General features: G+C 47.4%; 1 protein-coding gene across 6 annotated transcripts; it reads left to right on the top strand.

Moving 5' to 3' along the window:
• The first annotated feature begins 4,467 nt into the window (after window positions 1–4,467).
• Zbtb43 (zinc finger and BTB domain containing 43) lies at window positions 4,468–22,762 on the top strand. 6 transcript variants are annotated; one of them, NM_027947.2, is made up of 4 exons: window positions 4,517–4,616; window positions 8,075–8,135; window positions 10,692–10,783; window positions 17,926–22,762. In NM_027947.2, the coding sequence occupies exons 3-4, from the start codon at window positions 10,696–10,698 to the stop codon at window positions 19,350–19,352; spliced, it is 1,515 nt and encodes a 504-aa protein (NP_082223.2). In that variant the 5' UTR covers window positions 4,517–4,616; window positions 8,075–8,135; window positions 10,692–10,695; the 3' UTR covers window positions 19,353–22,762. The 6 variants fall into 6 exon arrangements, with proteins under 6 accessions (XP_006498412.1, NP_082223.2, NP_001342539.1 ...); NM_001355610.1 differs by having other exon boundaries at window positions 8,012–8,135; NM_001025594.1 differs by lacking the exon at window positions 10,692–10,783.
• The last annotated feature ends 5,170 nt before the right edge of the window (window positions 22,763–27,932 follow it).

The raw sequence follows: 27,932 nt of genomic DNA, 5'->3' as shown, positions 1-27,932 counted from the left end.
AGACAAATGAGGCTGCTGATTTTACAGCCTTGCACAAAACAGCCTAGAGAAAAGGCAAATGTGGCCAGTGTGCCATTTGGTGCAGAAGAGTTAGGCTTTTGTATTCCTAACTGCATTTCTCCGCCCTGTCCTGAATTCCTCAGTGGCTGAGTTCTTTAGAGAGGTACAACCTTCCCAATGTCTGGTATTGACCCCTTCTCAGACTCCTCTTCCTATTGAATCAGGATGCAAAGCCTTATCTAATGTATATCCTATTGCATGAGGTTCCCTCCTTTTCTGATATGTGGGTTCAGTCCTGTAACACAGTGCTACTGACTGTTCAACCCTAGACTGAAAGCCTCTAGACATGCAAGCCTAAGAAGCCAGCTAGGGAAGATGGAGGTTTAGTGCTTTCTCCTCAGCTGTGATGTTCTAATGCTCTCTAAATGCACCTCATACTGAAATAGGCCATAATGATTACTTCTTACATATAGGAAGAACCCATAGTGACATAACATGGAAGCTTCGGGTCAATTGATGTATTATTCTCAATAGATCGATACAGCCACCTGTTCAAGACTGTTGTGAAAGGACCATGTCCTTTCTCCCTTTGAAAGTAGAATGTGCTTCCCCACCCTTTGATTTGGACTTATCTTGGCTTGAATTGGACACTAAAATATTAGCAAAGAAAACACAAGAGAAGGCTTAAAGTGCTAGACCCTCTGACTGGTCAGGAGAGCAGCTCCTGGGCTGGTGATGTTCCTTTAGGCTGGGTCTGTCTGAATGAATTCATTTGTTGTAGACCTGGCTCATCTGCAAAGAGAATATAAGCTCAGATGATCACAGCTCAAGATATACAGAGATAGAGATGGAAGTAGAGGTGGATGTAGATATATGTTGTGTCCGGCCAGCAGACCACAACTTGGGTTCTAGCCTGGAAAGGCATTTTGGAAACCTGGAAAAGAAGAGGGGCTAGATGGCGAGAGAAAGAAATGTAGCCAAGACAGTTATTCTGATCAAAGCTCAATTTTACTAGTTCCCGACATTTCAGTTATAAAGGAAGGGGGAGGGAACCCAATTCCCGCCGAATAATCTCGGATCCAGTAGTAGGGTGAGCACGTGGTGGCACCAACAGCAAAGCGGCAGGTTCCAGCAGTGGGCGTGGCAGAACGAATGAGCAGGAAGCTCCACCCCTGAGCAAGCAGGTTTCAGGCTGGGGGAGGGGAGACTACAGATATAGATGCATATGTGTATATATACATATGCATGCATGTGTGTTTATATACATATATAAGCACATATACATATATGTATAACTATATATAATATATATGATTGTAACTCAACTAGTAGTGTGCTTGCCTGGCATGCATGAACCTCTGGGTTCAATCCTCAGCACTGCATAGACTGGACATAATGATTCATGCCCTTAATGCCAGCACTCAGAACACAGAGGCAAGCAGTTCAAGGTCATTTTCCTCTATGTAGCAAGTTCGAAGCCAGTCTGAAGACCTTGTCCAGAGATAAATGAACATATTCTTGTTGTCACCCACCCACCACATTGGGGCTAACAACAGCTACCTGATAGACTTCCTTTTTTGTCTTTGTGGTCCTTTCATGCTGACCAGACAGACACACTGAGGCTCTCAGCTGAACAGCATAGATGTCCTTAAGTTTAACACTCTGGTGGAGCATGCTCCAAACCGCCTTAGAAGATGGCCGTCCTTTTAAATCACATCCTTTAATATTTCTTCTGGCATCCACAAGTACCTATACAGAATTTTAATACTGTCAGGTATATCTTGAAAATAAGTACTTCAAGACAGTAACTTCAAACTTCATTCAAACCCCATATGTGATCATTGTAAGACAATGAAAAGAGAACCTCCTTTGGGAAGCCCACACCCGTGCTCTAGGTATGTCTTACTTTCTTCTCAAGTGCCTCTCTGTCTCTTAAAGTCTGTCTTTAAAATGTCTTTTAATGAAGTACTCTGGGACCAGTGAGATGAGTCACCAAGTAAAGCCACCCACCTTGATGACCTGAGTTCAATCCCTGAGACCCTCACCGAAGAAGGAAACAACCAGCTCTCATGATTTGTCCTCTGATCCCACCCCCACACCATGACACAGGCACTCATACACATAAACATGCAATAAATAAAGCAATAGTAAACAAAAAAATTTTTTCTTTTTTTCTTTTTTTTTTCTTTTTTTTTTTTTTTTGTTTTTTTGAGACAGGGTTTCTCTGTATAGCCCTGGCTGTCCTGGAACTCACTTTGTAGACCAGGCTGGCCTCGAACTCAGAAATCTGTCTGCCTCTGCCTCCCAAGTGCTGGGATTAAAGGCGTGCGCCACCATGCCTAGCCAAAAAATATCTTTTAATCAGGTTCAAGGATAAGTGTTCCATCCCCTTTTCTACCCAATTAAGACACTTGACTTCCAGCCAGGCATGGGGTGATGAGTGAGCAGCTAATCAGGAGCTGACACGTCACACGGAGGGGTATATAAGCAGCACCATTTTCCTTGTTCGGGGTCTTCCTTCAGATGAAGCAATAAAGATTTGCCATAGAAGAATCCGGTTGTCCGAGTGAATTCTTGCCGGCGAGATACTAGCTCCGGATAGGCATAGCCTGTGATCAACTTCTTGCCACAAGTGGACAAAGAGAATGAACACATAGAGGTCACTGCAGGAGGATTAGGAGAAAGCATTTTGGAGTGTTGAGTTGAATAAACTCCTTAAATGATACACCACTTTTTTCAAAAAGGACTAAGGCAGGCAAAGCAAGAAGACTGAGATGGACTGTAGCGTTCAGATGATGCCGAGCAGCTGCCCTGATTCTTCATGGCTTTACCGTCAGATGTGTTGGGTTTTACTGTTTTGCTTCTTTGAGACAAGACCTCATTGCACAGTTCAGGTTGACCCAGAATTGCCTATGTCACCCAAGTCGGCTTAGCCTCCAACCCATCTCCATTTTTTTAAAGATTTATTTATTTTACGTATAGGAGTGCTCTATCGGCTTGTACGCCTGCATGCAGAAGAAGACATCATATCCCAGTATGGATGGTTGTGAGCCACCATGTGGGTTCTGGGAAATGAACTCAGGACCTCTGGAAGAACAGCCAGTGCTCTTAACCTCTGAGGCATCTCTCCGACCCCAACCCCAGCCCCAATTTTTTCTTTTTTATATGCATGTGTATTTGTATGTGTGTTCATGCAGATGTGGTTGTGCTGGTCAAAGGAAAACCCCTAGTGCCAGCCACTCCTTTTAGGCAGGTTCTCTGTTATTCTGAAACTCACTGATCCCTGCCTCCACAGCACTGGCGTTAAAATCCTGCCACCACACCTGCTATTTTTATATGGTTCTGGGAGTGAATTCAGGTCCTTAAGTTGCAATGCTTTGTAAAGGATTTACCAACTGAGCCATTCCCTTAATCCCCACGTTTTTTCCCCTAGCAAGATGTTCCGCACCTGTTCCCAGTTCTGTGCTTCAGTATTTGTTTTCTTTCGTTTTGTTTCCCCGAACTTCTAAAAAAAAATTTTTTTTTTTAATGTGTATGTGTGTTTTGCCTGCACACAAGTCTGGGTACTGTTTGCCTGCCTGGTGTCAGTGGAGGCCGGAAGAGGGAGACAGATAACCTGGAACTGGAGTTAGGGAGGCTGTGTGCCACCAGTTGGGTGCTTGAAATTGAACACAGGTCCCCTGGAAGAGAAATGAGTAGTCTTAACTATTGAGCCATTTTTCCAGCCCTCCCAGAATTTCTTTGAATAATTCTCTCGGGGAGTCCCAACCTCCTCTCTAAATACGGCTGAGTTCCAGAGCCCAACCAAGAAGTAGGCGTGCAAGCTGGGCGGTGGTGGCGCAAGCCTTTAATCCCAGTACTTGGGAGGCAGAGGCAGAGGCAGAGGCAGAGGCAGAGGCAGGCGGATTTCTGAGTTCAAGGCCAGCCTGGTCTACAAAGTGAGCTCCAGGACAGCCAGAGCTATACAGAGAAACCCTGTCTCGAAAAAACCAAAAAAAAAAAAAAAAAGAGAGAGAGAGAGAAAGAAAACAAAACAAAACAAACAAAAAAACAAAAAAGAAGTAGGCGCACACCTGGGAAACTGACCTAAGACACAAATGTGTGTCGGGTCCAGCTTGTGTATCCACCCTACACCAACTATGGGGAACACATCCTTGCAATCCTGATACTCAGCAGGTGCAGGTACGAGTGGATTTAAGTCCAACTTAAAGCCATCTTGAAATGTTATTACTTTTTTTTTTTTTTTTTTTTTTTGGTGGTGGTGGTGGTGGTGGGGTGAGCGTATAAATTGCAAGAGTCAGTCTTCCACTAAGGCTTCCAGAGCTACGAACTCGAAATTATCTCACTCTTCGAGACCATTGCGCAGACGCCAGTACCCTGCGCGTGCTCTCCTGAAGACCCGCCCCGAAAGCACGCCTGGAGCATGCGCACATCCCAGCGTCGACGACACGCCTCCGGAAGCACTGGCAATTTCGAGGGCGGGATCAGAAAGCGTATCCGAGGGACGAGAGGCTCGGGCGGAAGTTGTCCCCGCGGTGGCGGCGGAGAATAAGGCCTTGGTACGGCAACGGGGACGCTCCGGTAGGCTGGAGCTACGGGCGCGGAGCCGTCTGAAGGTACTGCGGGGCGGGGAGGCTGGGCGCTCGCGCGGGAGGTCGCGGTCGGGGTCACGAGTGGCCGCGACACGGGACACTGCTCTCCCTCCGACGGCGGTGATGCGGGACGGCGCGAGTGACTCCGAAGCCCCGGCGCCCCGGCTTAGAGTCCTGCGGCCTCCCGGGCGACCTCTTGGCCAAGGTCACCCCGCGGCAGGTGCACCGCCGCCTGGAGCTCTTGGAGAATCCGCCCCCGGGGCGACCTCCGGGTCGAGCCACCCACGCACGAACCGACGCCGCGAAGGAGAACCTCGCTGCCCTGAGTTTCGCCTCTTTGTCAGACCGTTGTCACCTGTTTTGTCCTCACCTGGCCTCTTGTCAGCTGGAGTTTATACTTTGCATCTTTGGTGGTGACAACCTTTGGACTTTGTCTTTACCTCTGTCTCCTCCCTTGCCTCAGTGTTTTTTGACTCTGCTTCTGCCCCCTCGGGCCGCCCTCTGGTTCAGGGCCCGAAAGTCACACTGACTTCTTGGTCATTTGTCTGTCTGTCTCTCTGTGTGTGTGTGTGTGTGTCTGTCTCTCTCTCTCTCTCTCTCTCTCTCTCTCTCTCTCTCTCTCTGCCAATGTTGTGTTCTTGTTCTCTCCTTCCCAACTGAGTTTGTTTAGGCAGGGCGGGCCTTGCCTGGACCTCTGAGCCATGGAAGGTGACTCATGACCCTGTAAAACTCCCCTGGCCGGGCACCATTACCAGTGGCCCGATCACAGTCTGGTCTCAGTTCTGACAAGTGTCACCAAACCTAATAAAGTGTCAGGAGCTACTGCTTTCACGGTGAAGGCCCATCTCAGGATCTAGGCAGTGGTTTGCGCAGGTCTCCACAACTCTTTGCTCTTTCCAGAAACCCTGGGTGGCCTCCAGGGCTGTTTGGAGCTGCTCTGTTTAACCAGGCCAGCATCTACAGGCTTAGGAAGGACTAGACTTCCATCTGCCTCTGAGACCCTTAACTTAGCACAGTAGCAGAGTTCTAGGAGCAGTTTACTGAAGAACTTAGAAACCTAATAGGAATCCATTCCCTGCTTGTTTCCAAAGTATTGTCTGAGACAGAGACACCATAGGGAGGAACACTGAAACTTTTGGAGTGGAGTGTATCTGGAATAGACAGGAGATGAAACATATTTTATCAAGTGCCTGAGTCAAGTAGGCTGCCTCAGTGGATACAGAGTTTTAAGAGATGGAAAGAACGTTCTAGAAATGGTTTGTGCACAACAGTGTGAATGCTACATAACTAACTCTGGTTTGCAACATTTAGTTGAATCCTTTGTAGCAATGCAAGCCAAGCCCTTCCCAGCAGCAGGTTCAGCTGATGTGGAGTTCCTTTCAATCTTGTAGCAGCAGTTTTCCCCTCCCTCCCGGCCCCTCTGGAGTCAGTGCAGAGATCTACTGAGGGGCAGCTTGAGAAACACATTACCTTTGACATGCCAAGAGCTTGTAAAACTGGAAAGATACTCCTTATTAGAGTAGAAAGTGTTCTGGTCTTTTTTCACAGGCTAGGCCTTTTTAGTTTTCTTGGATTTTTTTTTTTTTTTTTGGCTTTGTTTGTTTGTTTCTGTTTTATAAAACTTACCTGCCTTAAGGTCATTTCCCCAGCATTTGGTTTTTTTGTTTGGTTTAGTTTGGTTTGGTTTGGTTTTTTGAGACAAGATCTCTCTATACAGACAGGATGGCCTCAAACTCTGAGATACTCTTGCCTCTACCACCTGAATGCTGGAATTAGAGACTTTTGCCCACATGCCTGGCTTCAAGCTTTGTAATATGCCTAACAGTTGACTTATTGTTGTGTTTCATTGACTCTTGATGCCATCAAGTGTTTTCTGTTCACCAAGAAAAGAAACAGTGCCTGGAGCAGAATTCATTCCCAGCACTGTGTTTCTTTATCCTAATTAAAAACACTTTGACTTAGAGGTTTAAAGAATAAAATCAGTGCACATTCAATTGGTCTTAAAATCAGAAAAACATAAACAAAGACCCATCAGTTAAAGTGCCCAGGAAAGGGATGGCTCTCCGAGACAATCCGAGCCCTGCTCTTTGAATACTGTCTGCTTCAGAGTTGTAGCAGGTCCCTTATTGGTGGAGAGGAGAGGAGGAGAACTGTGGCAGACGGTCCCTTAGTGGTGTGAGGAGAGGAGGAGAACTATAGCAGACGACGGTCCCTTAGTTGCATCTCTAGTTGTTCCAAGTGGAGTCATCCTTTGTGTCATCAGAAACATTCATCGTGCCAGGAGTGCTTCAGTCATGACCTCAGTAGCCACAGCTGTTAAAACTGCAACATACATCCTGTCTAGTGTAGCCCATGGTACTTCCACCTCCCAAGAGCTGGGTTTTCTGTATGGCTGCCAGCTCCAGCTGGCAAAATCAGCTGACCTTCTGAACTGTAAGGAGTTGAGTGCTCCTGCAGGGCTGCTTAGCTATTAGCTCACCAGAACCCTCAGAGTGGGCCTCAAAATTTTTACAGACTTAGACAACGTGCTGCCACGGTTTCTTTCCCCAGCAGAAGTCCCTCCCTTCCAGGGGTGTGACACATATCATTAACAGTAAACTGAGGAAACTAAGTGTCCTTAGACTCTCGGCTGCTTTAAAGGCAGCAGGGCCTGACCAGAGCACTCTGGCCCAGTGTTGAGGTTTTGGGGAAAGGGGCAAAAAATGGATGGACCACTGGGAGAACCGGTGGGAAATGGAGGCCGTCCCCGGAAGCAACCTACTTCAGGGAGCTTTCTCCAGGGTTTCCATGCCATTATGAAAGGTTTGGAGATCGAGAGGGAGAAGCACCGAGGCAGATTATTCTTTGGGGTAACATGTTCTAGAAGAGCCATGAACTGCACAGATAATGTAGACACTAGTGTGGCAGGGTCTGAGGAGAGCATGAGAACTGTGGCAGACAGTCCCTTGGTGATGTAGAGAGGAGGAGAACTGTGGCAGACGGTCCCTTAGTGATGGAGAGGGGAGGAGGAGAACTGTGGCAGACGGTCCCTTAGTGGTTTAGAGGAGTGGAGGAGGGATGGAAATTGACAAGTTTCTCTTTGTCTCTGTTCTTTGGCTCTGGAGTTGGTTGTTGCTGGGAGTAACGGATGAGTAGTCACTTGTTACTAAGCAGACCTTTAGGTACTCAGTACGCATCTTTCCTGGCTGGCCATTCCTGGGTTTGACCAGGCAGGAAAGCAAGACGAATCTATAGAAGCACAACACTTTAGTTCAGGAATTGTCTCACAGTTCAGCCAAGATGGGGGAGAGGTACTAAATAGCCTGACCCTGCTCACACTGCCCAGTTTGACAGCCTAGGTTTGATCCCCCGCACCCAGGTGGTGGAAGAAGAGGACAAGCTCCAGCACCTTAAGTTTTCAATGTGATTTTTCCTTTCAGAACTGAGTGTGATTTAATTTAAAGCAAGACTGAGAAATGCATTCTCTCTCTGTATCCATTCAGACTGCTCTTTGATGGCCATGGCATAAGGAGCATTATCCTGGGAATACAGCTTTGCTCTTGGGTAAGCCACACATTTACTAGTAGTAATGTATTTTTAGGACTATATGTTATAATAATTTCCTATCAGCAAAAGCAATGTTTTTTTTTTTTTACTTAATAACTTGTTTGTTTGTTTGTTTATTTTTATGTGGGGATGTTTTGCCATCATGTGTACAACATATATGTGCCTGGTGCTCACAGAGGCCAGAAATTGGCATCAGATCACCTAGGCCTGGAAATGGCTGAGAGTTGTCATGTAGCTGCTGGGAATTGAACCTGGGTCCTCTGAAAGAGCAGCCAGTGCTCCTAGCCATTCTCTAACCCCTTGCCAAAGTTCAAATCAGGTCAGATGATTCCTCCATAGAAATGCTGTGTGCTTTAAGGCTTCTCACTAGAGTAATTTACATTAACAAGGCCCTTAATTTCAGACAGAGGTTTCTGCCAAATGAGTTTTTTTTACTTAGAAAAGTATTGATTAGAGTTGGAGTTAAACTTCTGAGGCACCCCTATCCGCACCCCTACCCGCACCCCTATCCGCACCCCTGAGCAGGCCTTGCCTTGAGAGCTTCCGCTTACTCTCTGAACCCAGTGGGATGTTGAGGCTCTCTGGTGCAGGGTTTCTGGCTGTTTTGTGGACGCAAGGCATTTGACTAACAAGAAGAATTTTGGTAGGCACAGGGTGTTGGTATTTTCTACATTTGTGCCAGACTTTAAATTTCCTAAAGCAACATTTACTGTAGTTACATGTGCCTTCTACAGTGAGCATGCAAATTACCATATGTTCCAATTAAAGACATCCCTGGAGGGTTTCAGTACAGGAGTTGGTAGGTCTGCCTCCCTGCTTCGTCACCGTCTCTGCTCTTTTAGGTGTTTAGTCCCTGTTGAAATGGTGTCTGAGATGTGATACATAACTTTCTTAGCTGAAGAATAAACGGTGTCTGCTGCTCAGCTCATCCACATGGCAGGGTGAAAGAGGCTTCTGGTTCAAGGGAGTCTTCAATACAAGGCCCTTTGCCTTCTGCATTATTTTGATTTTATTTTTAATTTTTATTACACTTTTATTTACTTTGTATGTGATGGGCCTGTGCCCACCACATGTGGAAGCAGAAGACAACTTGGGAAAGCCAGTTCTGCATCCACCATGAACCCCGGCTGGACGGCAGGCTCCATTACTCACTGAGCCCTATCACCAGCTCTTATCTTCCGCTTTAAAAAGCCATGAAATAGCAGCTGGGTGCTGGTGGTGCCCATTTTTTATGCCAGAGGCAGGCAGATTTCTGAGTTCAAGGCCGGCTTGGTCTACAGAGTTCCAGGACTGCCCGGGCTGCACAGAGAAACCCTGGGGGGCAATGAGTGGGGGAGGCATAAAGCTTCTATGAATGATGAATGAGTTGGAATTGGAGTAATTAGTTTAAAAGAAGTGCCGGGCAGTGGTGGCGCATGCTTTTTATCCCAGTACTTGGGAGGCAGAGGCAGGTGGATTTCTGAGTTCGAGGCCAGCCTGGTCTACAGAGTGAGTTCCAGGACAGCCAGGGCTACACAGAGAAACCCTGTCTCAAACCACCACCCCCCCCAAAAAAAAATTGCTTGCTCATTGAAGTCTAATGTTGACAAATACCCTGAAGATTATTAATGGTTTGCTCGTAATCTAAATTAGCTGGTGTGGTGGCACATGCCTTATAATCTCATCACTCAAGGGTCTGAGGCAGGAGGATTGCCCCAAGTTTGAAGCTATCCTGAACAGCAGAGTGAGACCTTGTTTCAAGGCCAGGATTATTTAAATAATTAGTGAGACACTGGTGCTTACCTTCCTTTCTGCCTTACTGCACCCACCTTCAGACTCTGATTGGCCTGGATATTTGCTTTGGTCTTAAGTCTCACCACTTCCTTGTAGATGACCTTAGGCAAATAGGTTGGCCTCTTGGTCTTGTCACAGTAACTATCAAGGGTTGTTGCAAGCAGGACCAAATGAGGTAGAGATTATAAAGTGCTAGTGTGTAGAGTGTGGTACAGTGTCTGTGTGAAACATTTTATACACAAGCTGCTTCTGTGTCAGTGGACAGAGGAGTCTACCTGTCACAGATTGGAAATGTTTAGGAAGGGCCAGAAAGGTGGCTCAGTGACTCAGAGTCACTGCCCAAGCACCCATGTTGGGTAGCTGCCTGGAGCTCCAGCTCCTAGGGTCTAGTACCAGCCTCTGGCCTCCAAGAGCACCTGCATTCACATGGACACATAGTTTAAAGTACAGTCAACCTCGTTTAAAAGAAGGTAACTGTATTGCTCCTGTATGGACTTTGTTGCCATCCCCTATTCAGTGAGTCTGACACCGCTTACACAGCCTGTCAAGAAGTATAAATGATCCTGAGATGGTTCAAAACATTCTTGAAGACAAGAGCAGGTGGCATGTGAGTGCACATCATTTTCTTCAGAGGGCTTGCGTATCCACAGAGTTTTGACATTTGAGGGGTAGTCCTAGAACCAACTCCCACAGAGAGACAGTTGTGTTTGTGTGCATACTTACATGTGTATGAATGATAACATTTTCCTAATTACCCAGTGTTGCATTAACTTTCCCTAGGGAGATGCGAAAAAACGTTTATTCATCCCAGATAGGGCACCAAGGACAGAGCAAAGTACGATTCCATCATCAAAGTCCAACTTGTCGAACCAGTGAGTGTATCGGGCTTCCTTACAGAGCGTGGGTGAGGGGCTGCTTACAGGACATGGGTAAGCTCCACTCCAGCATGGCCGGTGACCTCTAGGAAGCAGCCTAATAGAGTCCCCTCTCACCTCCTATAGTTCACTAGGGGAGTGAGGGCTGGGGCCATGAGGGAGAAATAGCTGAAGCCCCTTGCTGGTCTTGGATCCTCCCTAAATCATGTGCTAGAGAGTATCCAAGCTCCATTACCATAGTCCCATTTGTCACTGTGTTGATAGCCATGGCTACCCAGCCAAAGTATTTCCTACTCCAAAATGGTAGAACAGTGTACAGTACCCAATCACAAACCTTCAAAGTTGGCACTGGCAGTGGGTGTGGTGACACCTGTAATCCAGCACTCAGGATGCTGATGTGGGGAATGGAGAATGTGAGCCTTTCAAAATCTGAGCAAATGTTTTCAAAAAGAAAACAACTGGACATTGGCACCTCAGTTACCTTGCATTATTCCATAAAATAATTTAATAAAAACAGTTCACAGGCTGGAGATGAAGCCTAAGGATGCTTGCCTAACTTGTGTGAAGCCCTGGGCTTAGCCCCTATTATCTTGAACCCATTTAGCATTCAGACATCTTTTTTAGTATATTCACATATTTAAGCATATCCTTCTCCACAACTGAATTGTAGAATTTCTGATCTCCCTACAAGATACTAAGTTCTTTTTCAGGCTGGGGTGGGGTTGAGACAGGGTTTCTCTGTCCTAGAATTTGCTTTATAGACCAGGCTAGCCTCAAATCACAGAGATCTGCCTACATCTGCCTCTGCTGGGACTAAAGGTGTGTGTGAGCCATCATGGCTGGCAAGACACTCAGTTGTTACCCCTGCCCTGCTTTTGTCTACTCTAGCTTCTGACCGCCACTGATGCACTGGGTGTGTGTTTTGAACTCTGTTGTAATGGTATGTTAGAGATGTGGACTTCTGAGTTAGCTTTCCCCCCCACCCCCACCCCTCTTCCTACATTCTCATTCTCTTCTGCCCTGTCCCACCCTCCTCCTCCTCCCCTGTCCTCTCCCCACCCCACCCCCAGTCTCTTCCTCCTTCATTCTCTTGTTCTTTATTATGCCAATTGTAAAACCCAGAGCTTGCTGCAGTCTGGACCAGCAGCTTTCTTTGCCCTGGTTTCTCCCCAGGGTTCCCTGCCCTCCAGGTTACCCTGTGCTTTCTTCTTGCTAGGTAATGTTTTAGATAGACGTGCTGCAATGCAGTTTTATAGTCGTTCCTTGACACACACTTATATTGTTTTAATTGTTTCTGCTTGGGGCTTTTTATATGATACTGATAATGACGTATGAGCTTTAGTGTGGGCATTATGTGTTCTCTTCTGTTGAGTATGCTTAAGAGTAGAATTGCTGGTCTGTATCCTTGTCTGTCTGAGAAACTCCCAGCTCCCTTTCTGCAGCTTTTATACGATCCATGCCTACCAGCATGTGTACAGGGTTCTGTTCCCCACAGGACACCACTGACAGTTGTTAACATCTCATGTTTTTCGTGCCATCTTAGTGGGTGAGAAAAGGGTCCCTTGTAGTTTTCCTTGGTTTATGGGCAGGGGGAGGTGTGCTTGGAACCAGGTGTCTCACACATGGAGACAGGCAGGCAGGCACTCTGCTGTTTCTGAGCACTGGTCATGAGGGTCTTGCTCTATGGAGAAATGCCTTTTGGATTCTGTCTGTTCTTCTCACCCACCTGGCTTTGTATGCACTCAGTTCAGGTTATCGTAGTAATACAATATGCAAATACCAAATTGTGTGGTCTCTCTATTTTTTCTTTCTTTTCTTGATTGTACCACTATGGCTCCCCCCACCCCAGTTCTGTAAATCCCATCACTGTTTTCCAGACACACTATTCTTATTTCTCAGACCTAGACTATATTTGATGAGGCCTTGCAGTTAGCCCCAACTTGAGGCTTCCTCTTGTGTCCAACAACACATTCACCTCCCAGCACCTAATCTGAGATACTTGGTGCTGCTTCAGCCCTCATGTTTAATACTGAGTCAGTATTGTAGTATCATTTCATTCTGTTGCTGTGACAAAATCCTGTCTAAATGTGATGTGGGAAGAAAGCTTACACTACCAGGTCACACCCCAGCCAGGAAGGGAACACAGGGCAGGAACTGTGGAAAACTGCTTATGCTTATTGGTTCACTCTTACTGGCTCTACAGGCTTACGATCTTATAATTACTTACACAGCCCAAGACTTTTTGCCTAGGGATGCTGCCACCCTACAGTAGGCCAGGCCCTCCTACAGCAATTAGTAACCCAGGCACTTCCCCACAGCCACAGGCCAGTCTGATTCAGGTATCTCCTCTCAGCTGGGTCTGGGCTGCAGAGGCAACAAAACCTAACTAGGACACCGCCTCTAGCAGACAGATAAGATGTTACTGCTTCTCTGAAACAGATGTACTGCTCTGCCAGGATTGCCAGGGGCAGGAAGTTGAGTTGCTGGTCAGGAGTATCTGATATCTTAAAGCCCGTGGCTCGCAGCTCAGGATCTCAGAGCTCAGCTCATTTTTTGTATCACTTGGATAACTTGAGTAAATGCCTGTTATGTGAGAAGAATGAGAGCCTGTCTTGATGACTGGTGCCTAAAACTTTATAGTGGCAGGACCCACATGCAACCCCACCCTGGCTTCTCGAGGTGTTTCAGGCTTTGCCTTGAATGGCACGCTGGAGCATTTGTCTCCTCTGCCGGGTATAACCCCTTAGGAACGATAATCTTCTTCCTCACCCGCACTTTGCATGCAGCTGCTTTCTTGGCTTTTAGTGAATCTTGGAACTGATTTTCTTTTTAGCCAATTGAAACAGCATCTGTAGTTTAAACAGGCTGTAGCCACTTCTGAGTGTGTTTACAAGTTCAGAGATTAAGTATGGAGGAAGGCCACATCCATCCATCCTGAGAAACAGGGTCCATTACCACCTTGATACAGCTAAACAGGCATGGCCTATCTCATACTTACTTTTGCCCTGTGTGGTGGAATATGTGATCTTCAGTTCGCTGTTGGTTATTCAAGGCATTCTCACTATGAACCAAGTGGGCCTCAAACTCAGTCCTACCTAGGCTTCCATGCTGGCCTTACAGGTGTACTCTCTCTGCCCAACTTTGAATTAACTGTGAGTATTAACTACAGCAGCATTGTAGAACCAACACTGTAGCCATCCAACAGGGGTTCCAGCTTCCTTTAGCGTACTTTTTCTTCTTGATGAGAGAATTTGAAGGCAATCCAGGAAGCTCAAGAAACCTTTTACTAGAATGGGTGAGAACAGGACAGGTAGACAAAGTCTTAGGAGCCAGGCATGGTGGTGCACACCTTTTTTTTTTTTTTTTTTTTTTTTTTTTTTTTTTTAAAGATTTATTTATTTATTTATTATATGTAAGTTCACTGTAGCTGTCTTCAGACACACCAGAAGAGGGCATCAGATCTCATTACGGGTGGTTGTGAGCCACCATGTGGTTGCTGGGATTTGAACTCCGGACCTTCGGAAGAGCAGTCGGGTGCTCTTACCCACTGAGCCATCTCACCAGCCCCTGGTGCACACCTTTAATCCCAGCACTTGGGAGGCAGAGGCAGGTGGATTTCTGAGTTCGAGTTCGAAACCAGCCTGGTCTATAGAGTGAGTTCCAGGACAGCCAGGGTTACACAGAGAAAACCTGTCTGGAAAAACCAAAAAAAAAAAAAAGGTCTTAGGTGGGGCTCAGGGCAATTGAGCTTTGCCTTTAGGCAGGTGTTGGTGAGACAGGAAGGTAGAAAAGTAGGCGGGCTGTTTGAAATTCTGTGAGCTACAATGAGGGAGGAGCTTTGTGCTGTGTATATTGTCTCAATAAAGGATAATTATTCTTCCCATCTCCTTAGCATATCTTAAAGTATATCCGCTTCCCTGCACTGGTGATCTCCTGGCAAACCCGGTTAGATTGACTTAAAAGAAGAGACAGTAGAATATGTAGTGTTTAGAATGTCTTGTCTCCACCCATGGCCTGGGTTTTATACTGTTTTAATTTAGAGGTAGTAACTAAGTTCTGCTGCCTCCACCCTCTCCTCTTTCTCCGAGGGGCACTTGAGGTGCTTCCCTGTCTTAAAGTCCAGAATCGATCTTGAAGGGTGTCTGTCCTCCAAGTAGCAAATTCTGCCCTCACAGAACAGCTATTGTGATACTGCTCTCTAGCTTCTGTTTGAGCGTTGTTCTTGTCCTTTCCAAACCCGTGTTCTACAGTGGAGAGAGCTACCTAGAGGCTCTCCACCCAGAGTTTACACAGACGCCTGGCCACCATGCAGATTCTCCTTCAGCTTCCCATGTACAGACTAGGCACCTAAATAGGCTTATGCTCTGTTATTATGCAATGTTTTGGGATATATAAAACCATAAAGTAATGCTTTGTCCAGAAAAGCTTGGTTTTGTCTAAACATTATTAATGACTGGCCCAGCTGCTAGTCTCCTTGGAGGAGGCAGGGTGATAGAAAACCCCCGAGGCCTTTGGAGTTAACTGACCTGGTTTTATCTCTCTACTTAGTAAAAACAAGCTTTTAACTTTAGGGAAGCTTGAAATAACTGAATGTAAGAACAGCAAGCTCTGCACTTGCAGAGTAATTGGAAAGACTAAGGGAGGGGGCTGCTCTGGAGCTCAGAGGCAGACACTCACCTGGTGCAAAGTCCTGGGAGAAGCATAGGAAAGGGAGAGGCCTGGTGGTGCACTCCTTTAGTCCCAGCACCTAGGAGGCAGAGGCTGGTGGGTCTCTGTGCATTTGACGCCAGCCTGGTCTACAGAGCTTCAGGTTAGCCAGGACTACAGGGGATGAGTAGGGAAAGGAGAGAGAGTGATGTGCCAGACATGTTAAGAACAAGTGATTGAGCTGGAGAGATGGCTCAGCAGTTAAGAGCGCTGACTGCTCTTCCAGAGGTCTTGTTCAATTCCCAGCAACCACATGGTGGCTCACAACCATCTGTAATGAGATCTGATGCTCTCTTTTGGTGTCTGAAGACAGCTACAGTGTACTTAGATATAATAAATAAATCTTAAAAAAAAAAAAAAAGCCGGGTGATGTTGGCGTGCCTTTAATCCCAGCTCTTGGGAGACAGAGGCAGGTGGATTTCTGAGTTCTAGGACAGCCAGGGCTACACAGAGAAACTCTGTCTTGAAAAACCAAAAAAAAAAAACAAAAACAAAAAAACAAGTGACTGTTAAGAAAACCTCAGTTTCTTCACTTGTCATCTTTCCTGTCTCTCAAGCATGACTTCTGAGGGACTAAAGGATGATGCAAGTGTTATAAGGAAGACTTTTAAGAACTACTGTGGGCGATGGCTCAGTTGGTGAACTGCCCAGCAAACACGAGGACCAGAGTTCACTCCCCAGCACTTACATAAACAGCTTCAGTGGGGGTCAGACAGGGGGAATCTTTTGGAACTTGATGACTAGCCAGCCTGGAGGTTGTCTTAAAATCACAAGTGGAAGTCCCTGAGAAACAGATTAAAGCTGACCTCTGGTCAGCCTGCACATTGGGTCCTACCTCCACACGCTCACATTAAAAATAATCATAAACTAACATCTTTAAAGAACAATAGCTTTTGATCTTTGAGTTGTCTGGCTCTTTATATGTTACTTAGAAAGCTTGGTATTTATTGATGATTGGTTTCTAGTATTAGATCGAGGTGATACATGGCAGTGATAGATGGTGGAGGAGTGTATGCTCATGTGTGCACTCGCGTGGTAGCCAGCAATTGATACCAAGTGTCTTGGGTCATTCTCACCTGCAACCTGAGCCTTCCCTCACTTCCCCAGGAGCTCACCCATTAGCCAGTCCTGCCAGCTAGCTCTCTGCCAGAATGAGGCAGGCCACCACACTCACTTAGCATTTACATAGCTGCTGGGGATCTGAACTCCCGGCCTCATACTTTGCAGAGGAGTACTTTTCCCCTCTGCGTCATCTCCCCAGCCCTTGTTCTAGGTGTTTCTGTGGATTGTAATGCACTTCAGAGTTGGGGTCACTAGCAGGACTTCCAAGACACGGGAGCCAGTCCTGTGTAGAGCTGTCTCATGCAGTGTCCACCAGATGTGTCCAGCAGCAGCACAGGCAGTGTTTACTGTTTTCTATGTCTAGTAGCAGGGACAGTAGCAACTTCCTAGTAGGTCTGTAAGTCCTTGAGCAGTATATCTCCAAGACTGACCTGCACCGCTTAGCAGCAGTGTTTCCTAGTGCTGAAAGACTAAGCCTGTCACTTCCCCTGTCACAAGCCTGTCACTGCAGCACCGTCTCCTCTGTTCTTCCTGAACTCGAGTCCACGGCCACCTTTTGTGTCTGTCCATGTGCACATGTGCAGGCTTGTGTGTGGAAGCCATAGGTCATCCTTTTGTCCTCGGCTTTATTTTTTGAATGTGGAGCGAACTAAATTGTCTAGACTGGCTGGTCAAGAGCTGCTGTGAGGGGATCCTCCTGTCTTCATCTCGAACGAAGCATTAGGGATTGTAGCCATTAGATGCCATACCTATCCTTTTACCTAGGCCCTGGGGTACCAAGCACTTGTCACGTTCTTATGGGACTGTGACCTGCTTCATTCCTGTCAACCTTAGCATGGGCATTTCTGTCTTCCACTAGTCAGTTCTTTTTTTTCCCCTATTCTTTTGGAGTGTACATGGAGGTGGAGCTTAGAGAGCCATACGTGCTAAGCATACAATCTTCCCCAGCTACACGCCCCCACACACACATACACACACACACACACAGTACTGTTGTTCCTTCCTCTAGTTTTGGTAAATGTGGAGAGGCCAGGGATGATAGTTGAGTTATTTTGATAAGATTCATGTTTGTTTTAATTAGCAGTAGTTTGTTTTGGTGAGAGAATTTATATGCTTGGAGATATATTCACTGTAGATTCTGTCTCCTCACTAACAGACAGGGCCAAATGGAGAGATGCTGTGTGGGTGGGGGTGCTCTTACTCTGGGGACCCTCAACTCCTACAGGCTGATCTCAGGGGACTGCTGCCCATGGATGAGCGAGGGGACTTGATGGAGCTTGGGGACTTGTCTTGGTGTTTTCAGTGCTGGGCGAGGGGGCAGATGGGCTTCTTGGAGGCTGAGATTGGTACTAACTTTCCTTCTCTTGCAGCACTAAACAAGATTGGTGATGAAATGGAGCCTGGAACGAACTCTTTTCAAGTAGAGTTTCCAGATTTTTCCAGCACCATTCTGCAGAAACTAAACCAGCAGCGCCAGCAAGGACAGTTATGTGACGTCTCCATTGTTGTCCAAGGCCACATTTTCCAGGCGCACAAAGCTGTTCTTGCCGCCAGTTCTCCCTACTTTTGTGACCAAGTACTCCTGAAAAACAGTAGGAGAATTGTTTTGCCCGATGTAATGAACCCAAGAGTGTTTGAGAACATTCTTTTATTTAGCTACACAGGACGCCTTGTCATGCCTGCTCCAGAAATTGTTAGTTACTTAACAGCGGCCAGCTTCCTCCAGATGTGGCACGTGGTGGACAAGTGCACCGAGGTTCTGGAGGGAAACCCCACGGTCCTGTGTCAGAAGCTGAACCACGGCAGTGACCACCAGTCTCCCAGTAGCAGTAACTACAACGGCCTGGTGGAGAGCTTTGAGCTGGGCTCTGGGGGCCACACTGATTTCCCCAAAGCCCAGGAACTGAGAGACGGAGAGAATGAAGAGGAGAGCACCAAAGACGAGCTGTCATCTCAGGTCACCGAGCACGAGTATTTGCCCAGTAACTCGTCTACTGAGCACGACCGACTGAGCACAGAGATGGCCAGCCAGGACGGGGAGGAGGGGACCAATGACAGTACTGAGTTCCACTACACCCGGCCTCTGTATAGCAAGCCCAGCATCATGGCTCATAGGCGCTGGATCCACGTGAAGCCTGAGCGCTTGGAACAGGCATGGGATGGCATGGATGTTCACGCAGCCTACGATGAGCACCAGGTCACTGAATCCGTCAATACCATGCAGACGGATCACTCTGCCCAGCCTTCGGGAGCAGAGGAGGAGTTCCAAATTGTGGAAAAGAAAGTGGAAGTAGAGTTTGATGAGCAAGCAGAAGGCAGCAGCTATGATGAACAGGTGGACTTCTATGGCTCCTCCATGGAAGAGTTCTCTGGAGAAAAGTTGGGTGGGAATCTAATTGGACACAAACAGGAGGCTGCCCTTGCCGCAGGCTACAGTGAGAATATTGAAATGGCGATGGGGATAAAAGAAGAGGCGTCCCACTTAGGATTCTCGGCCACCGACAAGCTGTATCCTTGTCAGTGTGGGAAAAGTTTCACGCACAAAAGTCAGCGAGATCGACACATGAGCATGCACCTCGGTCTTCGCCCGTATGGCTGTAGTGTCTGTGGTAAGAAATTCAAAATGAAGCACCATCTCGTGGGCCACATGAAAATTCATACAGGCATAAAGCCCTACGAGTGTAATATCTGTGCAAAGAGATTTATGTGGAGGGACAGTTTCCACAGGCATGTGACTTCTTGTACCAAGTCCTATGAAGCTGCAAAGGCTGAGCAGAATACAACTGAGGCTAACTAAAAATAGGGTCTGGCCCTTGAGTGGCATGCATAAAAATAAACTATGGTAATTAATGCAAATCTGGGCACAGATGATGCGTGCCACTTGCTATTATGAGAGAGGCTTAAAAAAAAAAAAGATATTTCTGAAAGACCAGCTCTAAGTAGGCCAATTAAAAGATTTAATTTCTCAAATCTGTATGTTCTCATCCTGGCCTAAATGGATGATGGGGCTAAGTTCACCCAGTGCCCAGCTGGCAAGACAGCTCTTCCAGTCAGCAGTGGCTAAGGCAGGGGACTGGGTGGCAGAATCTAACCCAGTCCTGCCCAGGTGGCAGCGGCCGGCTGTCACTGTTGTCCTGAGGTCTTGTTGCATTTTGTTCTCTCCTGGTAGCTACAGGGCTTCTGGGCTTTGCTTTGGTAGCTGCATCTCTGGATGCTGCTCCCCTCAAGGCTACAGCAAGGACTCCTGGGCTGAGCTGTGAGCAGAGCTCTTTTTTGTCTACTTTCATACCGTTCTAAAGGTTCTAGCTAAAGCCCTGGTGATGTCAGGCGGAGCTTCAGAGTCCGAAGCAGGAGACACTGTCACCATGCTGCAGATTCTGGATAAGGCACGATTTTATGTTTAATTCTACTTGGTCAAGTCTATGGGTGCCAGAGATAGGTGTTTCTAGTTGGTGTGTTGTCCTACGCTTCCCTCATTTAATGGCAGGGGAAGACCAGTTTGCAGTGTCACACGACAGTGCTGGCTAGCAGTGACCTGTGGCTCCTCTGCCTTAGATCATGGTGCTACCCAAAAGGGCAGCCAGGGACCACAGCTCCTGAGACTAAGCCAGAATGGATGGCTGAGGGTTCTCCAGGAACAAGACGTTCCCAGACTCAGTAAGTGAGAGGCAGCAACTTATACACAGAAGGCTTGAGAAAGGAATCCTAAAAACACTGGTGTGGACAGTGCTCAGTTAGAGGGTGCGCTGAGCAATATTGTCAGCTCTTTGTGGCTTCAGAGGGGGAAGGAGCCCTACATTAAGCAACGTCATCTACAGACTCATGTTCCCCAGTCACAGAGAAAGCTGCATTTACAAGTCCCAGTAGTTTATGCATACACACACCATACATACATACATACATACATACATACACCATCTCTGCAAGGACAAGGCTGTCCTTGAGGTCTGTTCTGCATGGTCAGATGTTTTAGGTTGGGAAGAAAGCTTAAGCTCAGAAAGCTTTAAGCCTGTGACGGGCCTGAGGCTCCTGCTGGGTAGGGGTCTGGTGTGCTTTGCGTTACTGGCCAAAGCAGCTTAGGGAGGAAAAGGTTTATGTCAGCTCACACCACCGTCAGTGAGGAAACTCCAGGCAGGAACTTGAACATTGACAGTCAAGACTGCTGGCCAGACACGCCCACAGGCCACTCCCACAGCAGAGACTCCCTCTGGCTCTAGGCTGTGTCAGACAGAGCTAGACAGTAGGGCAGGGGTTTGCTCCTATATTATCATCTGTTTCATTTTTAAAGTTTGGCTTTCTCTAACATGACAGACATTTCTGGCAAAAGCCTCTGGTCTTCAGGCCCTGACACAAAGGATGTACCTTTGACCTTTGTCTGGAAAGAGGAAAGAAAAAAGAAAATATGGACTCGCCAGTAAATGTTTGTGATCAAGATTACAAAACAGGGATCTATTTACAAACACTGTATCAGTCTTGGCATATAAAAGCACTTTGTATTAAACCTTTATTATAAGTATAGATGTAGGGTTGTTTTTGTTTTAAAATCTAGAAACTAGGTATTACCTCCTAGTGGTTTGCTACATTCAGATCTTCCAGTGTCTGCCAGTCAGCAGCCCTGTCCCTGTCCCTGTCCCTGAGAAGTGAATACAGATGTACAGTCACACTCACACGCCTCCTACCCTTCACGTATTAGAGGCCAGTGGGTTTCCGGATGACCCTGAGCTTGGTGAGGATGAAGTGCTTTTGGCTTCTTAGTATTTCTACACTGAGGCAGTTAAGCTGTTCTGTTGTCAGAAGCAACCCTCATGTTCATGCCTTCTGCCTGCTGGGCAGATCCATGTGCTGTCTCCCATTGAAGTCTATTCATATAAGAGCTGAGACCTTTGCAGGGAAGAGTTTGGGGGGTAAAACAAGCCTGGTCCTTGGGTTGTACTGAGTCAGTAACCTTTGTCAAAAGCTGACAAAGCTTTCGTTCAGTTGGAATGTGGCAGACCCTGTGAGAAGGTGGGGTGTCCACGGTCCAGAAGGCTTCTGACCTGCCTTTCCCAGTAGAGAGCCTTTCTGGCAGCCTGCCCTGTTAGAGTACCAGCCTCTCCCCTCACCACTGCCTTAGGAAATAAATCCTCACCCTTCCAGAAGAGCCTGACTAGTCTAGTCGTGGGCAGCACTGCCCACCAGTACAATGTATGTCTCCACTCTGAGCCTTGGCTGGTTGTCTCCAGTCCGAGTACAAAGGGCTTCAAGGCCCCACTGGTTGCGTTTCCTAATCTGCAGGCACATGCCTTCAATCTGGGATGCACACGTCACAGGAGCTCCTCTTGTGCTGTGGTTTACCTTGTGTTCTCCCGAGCCCTGGCCCAGGACCTGGGATTTCTGCTCTCACCACCTCCGCCTACATCTTCAGAGCCTGCCCTAAAGGCTCCCTTCCATTGCAGGAGAGAGGAGTTTCCTGAACCACTCTGACCCTGGGCCGCCTTTTAGCTGTTGGGAAAGCTACGTGCTACCGTGGGTGATGTACCCTGAGAAGTTGAACATTCTGGAAAAGGTGTACTGGGGCTGAGTCCCCAAGGTCGGGGTGGAGCTTTGCTGTGCCCACAGATGTGGTTGCTCCCTAAATTCTCAGATACTTTGGAAATGCTGAGGGCCATAGGCCAGGCTATCCTTGGCCTCCTGGGAACTAGGCTGCTTTGACCGTAAAACTAACTTTATCCAGAGAATCCTGGGTTGCTTTGGGTTTTGTTTTTCTTTTTGTTCTCTCTCTGCTATTTACATATTTAAAGGTACTAGTTTGCAAACCTCTACTGATAGTGCCCTGTGGGAAGATGCTGGAACACCTTTTGCAAATGTGATTTTTTTTTTCATTTTAAATGTTGCTTGAAGCCTGTGTCATGTCAGTTGCTGCTGCCTCCTTTCCTTTTATGAGGGTCCCAATGTTTCTTCCAGAAAGTTATTTTATTTATGCAAGTCAGGTGACTCTTAGACCACAGAACCATGGGATGATAAGCAGATTGTCATTAGGTGCATATCATGGATATTTGTGAACCACCTGTGTTTTAGAAGTTAAATAGTTCTTTCTAGAATTGCTGTCTTCAGTGTACAGCGTGGTTTTAATTGAATGTTACCGTTTAATATTTTCTTCTTATAGAAGAGACCATGTCCTTTTGTATGACAAGTTTTAATAAATGTTACCTGTCCATTTTGTACAAAGTTGTGTTGTTTTCACTCATGTTTTGGTTCTGGCTTTCGTAGTCTGATTTTAAAGTTGTATCATCACCCTTCCATAGGTAAAGACGACACAGGCCGTTCACAGGTGTCATGAGTGCCTGATCTCAGAATGGCTGCCGACGGTTATCCCATCCAAACCGGCCTGCCACAAGCGTTGCCTGGTTCCATCCTCCCCCTGGGAAGAGGCTGACTGGCCCCTTGGCCTTTGGCTTGTGGTCAGGAGCCATCGAAGATGCAGGTGGGAGGGGTGTGATGGAGAAGCCGAGGGAGGGGCTTTACCCCCCAGCTGTCTCTAGGTGCATGTTGGCAGTGGGCAGCCTCTCCTTCCTAGGCCACAGTTCCAGACAGTAAGCTTTGGTACCACACCCTCTTCTTGTCCCTTCCAGTTCCATATTGGACCCGTCTCCCTGCTTTTTTGCCAGCCCTCAGGTGCTTCACCGCCCTGCTGGCTGTTTCTCATTGGGACCCCACGCACACTATGGGCTTCTGTGCTCTGTAACGTCCCCATGTGCCTCAGTCGGGCCCTTTCCTTGTCTTCCTGCATCCCCTTCTCCCCGAAAAGCCCAGCCCTGGAAAAGCAGCAGCCTGCTTCGGAGGCCCCACATACTTCCTCACAACAGCTCATTACCACAGACACTGCTTGTTTTAGACCATCTTCCCACACAAACCTTCTGTTACCACTGTTTGTTGTGAGGCACCCCCACCCCCACCCCCACCGCCCTGTTGCTGATTTTGAAGCCAGCTCCGGATTGCCTGGGCTCACTTAGCGGTCTCTAGGCAGGGAAGGCCTCCGGAAGACCCTGCCTAGCCCCATTTTGAAATAGAGGCCTGTTCGTTCTGGCCATAGGCAAACAGCACTGCGTCTGCATCGTGGCGACTCATTCTGGTCCCCTTGTCACCCCTTCCTTGAGATGCTGGTGGACAGCACTGCAGCAGAGGTCACCTGAGGAGCAGTCACACAGCACACATCACCCCCACCCCAGCGCGGCTGGCGGCCTCTTAGAGGCAGTGGCACGTGAGCACGGGGAGGAGATGGGGTGGCAGGAGTGGGAACAGAAGGGGTAGATGGGAAGGGTGTTACCCACCCAGATGGAGCTCGAAGCACCTGTGCAGGTTTATTTAGCTCCCTTCTTAGTCAGCGAGGGACTGCTTCCCACCAAGCCACCAAAGCATTCCTCGAGACAGTCCTGGTGGCTGGAAGGTCCATACAGCCCCATAAACCCAGGGGTCATTCGGCAGCTGGAAATGAGGTAAGCTCCGACCCACAGTCGTGAAGTGAATGACTTTAACTGTGTTCGTTCTCAGGTAGCTACAGCTACGTGAAGAAAAAGGCCTCTCTCGTGTCAAAGTGCCCGGTGTGCTCTCAGTGGTACAGCACTTAGCATGAGAGGTTCCATGGTTCTATTAAACTAAACAGAGGCCTGTTTGAAGGTAAGTTGAGTGAAAGTGCTGTCCCTTTGTGAGAAAGCACAGAGGTGAGGATGGGGGCAGCTGGAGGAGCCTCGGGGGCTTGCTTTGAATGAGTTGGTCTAGTTTGAGTCAACAGGAAACAATTTGAGTTTCAAATATAGGCCCACTTTTAATTTCTTCTGAGCAGATGATGGGCCAGCTGAGCCTTGCACATAGATAGCAGTAGAGGTGGAGAGCATGTCCTGGGTGGGCGAGCATTCCCAATCAATACTGCAGGTAAACCTACAGTTTAAAAATAGTGACTTTACACTCGGGCTCAGGCGATCACGAGTTCTATTTTTTTTTTTCAGTTCTCCAGAATAAGAAGCCAGTACCAAAGCTATTAAATGTATTTATAACCTAATAAGATAGTAGTTACTCCCCCGAGGGTTCTAGCCTGCCAAATACTGCAGCTAACCTTGATGAATGGAAGCTCAGAGCTCCCTCCAGAACTGCCCAATCTGTTACTTTGGGGTCAGCAATGCTGTGATAAAATTTCACTTATTAGGGTTCTCAAAAAAGACCCTCAACCACTGGGGACTCCAGTCATGATGGATAGATGTTAGGACTGTAAATAGGCTGGCAGTCCCTCAGGATTCAGGCTGGCCTTCAATTCCCAAAGCCACTTGCTCCCAAATACTGACTTTACAGATAGCCACCATGCCTGGCTCTTGGCTTTCTTATTTTATTTTATTTTTTTAAATGGCTATTCAACCCACTGAACACCATAGCCACTTTGGCCTAAGACCATTGAGTTCACTGAATACAATTGGCTCCAAGTCCCTGCCATGCTTAATGTGTGAAGCATTTGGATTGTGGGGTAGAGTTGCCTTCCAGGCTACAGGAAAGAATGATAACATAGACTCTGATGGGGAGGGCTTGTCTCCCTCAAGAGAGAAGCTGTTTTAAGCCGTTCTCTTGTACAAAGGGGGCATGAGTCAGTGGTAGATCACTTGTTTAGCCAGCACCAAAATTAAACATACAAAGGGTGAGATTTGTAAAGGTGACCCACACTTAGCAGAGTACTGAGGCCTCGATCTGACATGACTCTTTGATGCTGAGGTATAATGGGTGGCAATGGGTCCTCCTTAAGTTGCTGAACTCTGCCATCCAAGGAGAAGTAAGACTTGAAACATCAGCTGTCCTTCCCTTTTGGCTTGCTTTCCAGGGCTCTGTCTACCACTAGCCTACTCCCTGCCCAGGACCAATAATTCCTCCCTTATTCTGATAAGGTGAACTGAGTCCCCAGCCTTGCAAGGCAGGACTCTGACTTGAGAGAATCAAAAGCAAGGGGCTTTGTAGCCTGACCCTGACCCTGACCCACCAGTGCTCACTGCTCTAGAGCTTCAGTGGGAAGCTGGGTATGGTGGCATATCTGCAATGGAAACAGTGGGGATGCAGAGACAGGAACTCTGGGCTGCCTATTAACCCAGAGAAGACTGCTCAGGGAGTCCCAAGTTCCAGTGACAGAACCTGTCTCAAGGAGCATGGTGGAGCCTCAGAGATGGCCCAGCTGCTAAAGGTCCTTGTGACCAAATCTGAAAATTTGATTTCAATCTACATGGTGGAAGTAGAGACCCAACCAATTCCTGTAAACTGTCCTATAAAGGAAGACAACAAGGTGGACAGCTCCTGACGACTACCTAAGGTTGACCTCTGGCCCCTGCAGGCACATACACTCAAGCACTCATTCTAGCATGCACACACACACACACACACACACACACACACAAAGCTTGCCCTATTGCAACCTGGGAAGCCTATGGCTTGTGTCCCTTCTACCTTGGTCACCTTTCATCCAGAAACTCCCAGCCAAGGGCTCAGAGTGTCCAGAGAAAACCCACAACCTGCTGGTATCAAGAGATCAAAGGTCACAGACTTACCTATCAGTGTGGTTATCACCAGGTCAGTACTAACCAGCCCTGCTTAGCTCTCTGCATTGTTGGGCCCCAGGACATTCATGAGTTCCAAACAGCTTCTGTTCTGCACCTGTCTCCCAGCCTGTACTGCTCCAAAATGTCTTTTTCCAAGCAGTGCTGATCCTGCTACTGCCGGGCAAGCTGCACTTGACATCACACCCCCAGCTGACACCCTAGCTCCTCCTGCTGCCACCAGGCCAGCCCACTTGCCTGACCTTGGTTGCTTCCCTTCGGCTGGCTTCTCTTGGTCCTTGCAGGGATGGTTTGACCTGCTCCACCTCTCTTCCATCACCCTTCCCTAAGCTTTGTCCTTCTAGAAGGTTCTTTTCTTTTTTTTTTTTAATTTATTTATTTTTTTTATTTATATGAGTACACTACAGCTGTCTTCAGACACACACTTAGAAGAGGGCATTAGATTCCATTACAGATGGTTGTAAGCTACCATATGGTTGCTGGGAATTGAACTCAGGACCTCTGACAGAGCAGTCAGTGCTCTTAACTGCTAAACCATCTCTCCAGCACCCTAGAAGGTTCTTTTCTATCTGACACCCCACTCTGCAAGGGCCCCCAAAGTCCACACCACTTTCAGTGATCCCATTGCACTTTGAGCGTCAGCCTATGGTGGCACTTGTCACTGAACTGCAGTCTTTAGAGGTCACCCACTCCTCATCCTCCTGCACCCATGGCCCTGGCAGGACAACAGGAACATGAGCAGTCCTTGTTATTTATTTATTTATTTATTTATTTATTTATTTATTTATTTATTTATTTATTTTGGAGTTAGAGATCAACCCCTGGGCCTGATAGTCTAGAAAAGCGCTCCTACCAAAGAGCATCCCCAGCCCCTCCCCTTGGCATTTTGAAACAGAATCTCGCCAAGTTGCCTGGCTGGCCTTGAACCTTCTCTAACCCTGCCTCCGTATCCAGTAGCTGAGATTGCCTGTGTGTGCCACCACACCTGAGAAGCCACACTGTAGTCATCTCCGAATGGCCACCCCTGGCACAGTTCTGACTCACAGCTAATACATGCTGCCAGCTATCTTCTTATTTATCTTTTCTAAGTACAGATGAGCTGTGTGGTATTCATTCACCAGTTACTACCGTACACTGTTTTTGTTTTGTTTTTCAAAACAGGGATTCTCTGTGTAGCCCTGGCCATGCCTGCTCTCATAACCTTTTTGTTTGTTTGTTTGTTTGTTTGTTTTTAAAATTTTTTTGAGCCAGGCTTTGGTGGCACATGCCTTTAATCCTAGCACTTGGGAGGCAGAAGCAGGTCGATTTCTGAGTTCTGGGCCAGCCTGGTCTACAGAGTGAGTTCCAGGACAGAGAGCTATACAGAGAAACCCTGTCTCGAAAAACAAAACAAAAACAAACAAACAAAAAAACCTTGCGGGGGGGGGGGGGGGGGGAGGGTTGAGGATGTGACTCTGGTGGGACTGAGTTCCCAGCACTGGAGCCAAACACCTTTCTTAGAAAACATGGCACCTGATAAACATAGGAAGTCTCTGGAATTCCTGCTGGCTGAGAATTCTAATGGAAGATTTCATACCAGAACATGTCATTTTGCTACTAAACTGGGGAGATGCCAGTCAGTCGGGTGCTTGCCTTAGAGATATTAGGACCTGTGTTTGATCCCCAGAACCTCACCTGGGAGTGGAGGAGGGGAAGGAATGGGAAAAAGAAATTCCAGCACTGGGGAGGTAGAGACAGGCATGTCTGGCCAGCTGACCTAAGGCAATGAGAGAACTCTCTTGAAAACAAGGTTAGTGGTTCCTGAGGATTCT

This window comes from Mus musculus, chromosome 2 (genome assembly GCF_000001635.26).
Source record: "Mus musculus strain C57BL/6J chromosome 2, GRCm38.p6 C57BL/6J".
Taxonomy (NCBI): Eukaryota; Metazoa; Chordata; class Mammalia; order Rodentia; family Muridae; genus Mus; species Mus musculus.
Note: the sequence above shows the minus strand (reverse complement) of the source record. Positions and strands in the feature narration are given on the sequence as shown.

What these genes read in the sequence shown, in the direction of transcription:
- Zbtb43 (NM_027947.2), top strand. Translation starts at nt 10,696, where the DNA reads ATGCGAAAAAACGTTTATTCATCCCAGATAGGGCACCAAGGACAGAGC. An exon ending in AAGTCCAACTTGTCGAACCA is followed by an intron (nt 10,784 to 17,925) that starts GTGAGTGTATCG and finishes CTTCTCTTGCAG; the next exon opens with CACTAAACAAGATTGGTGAT.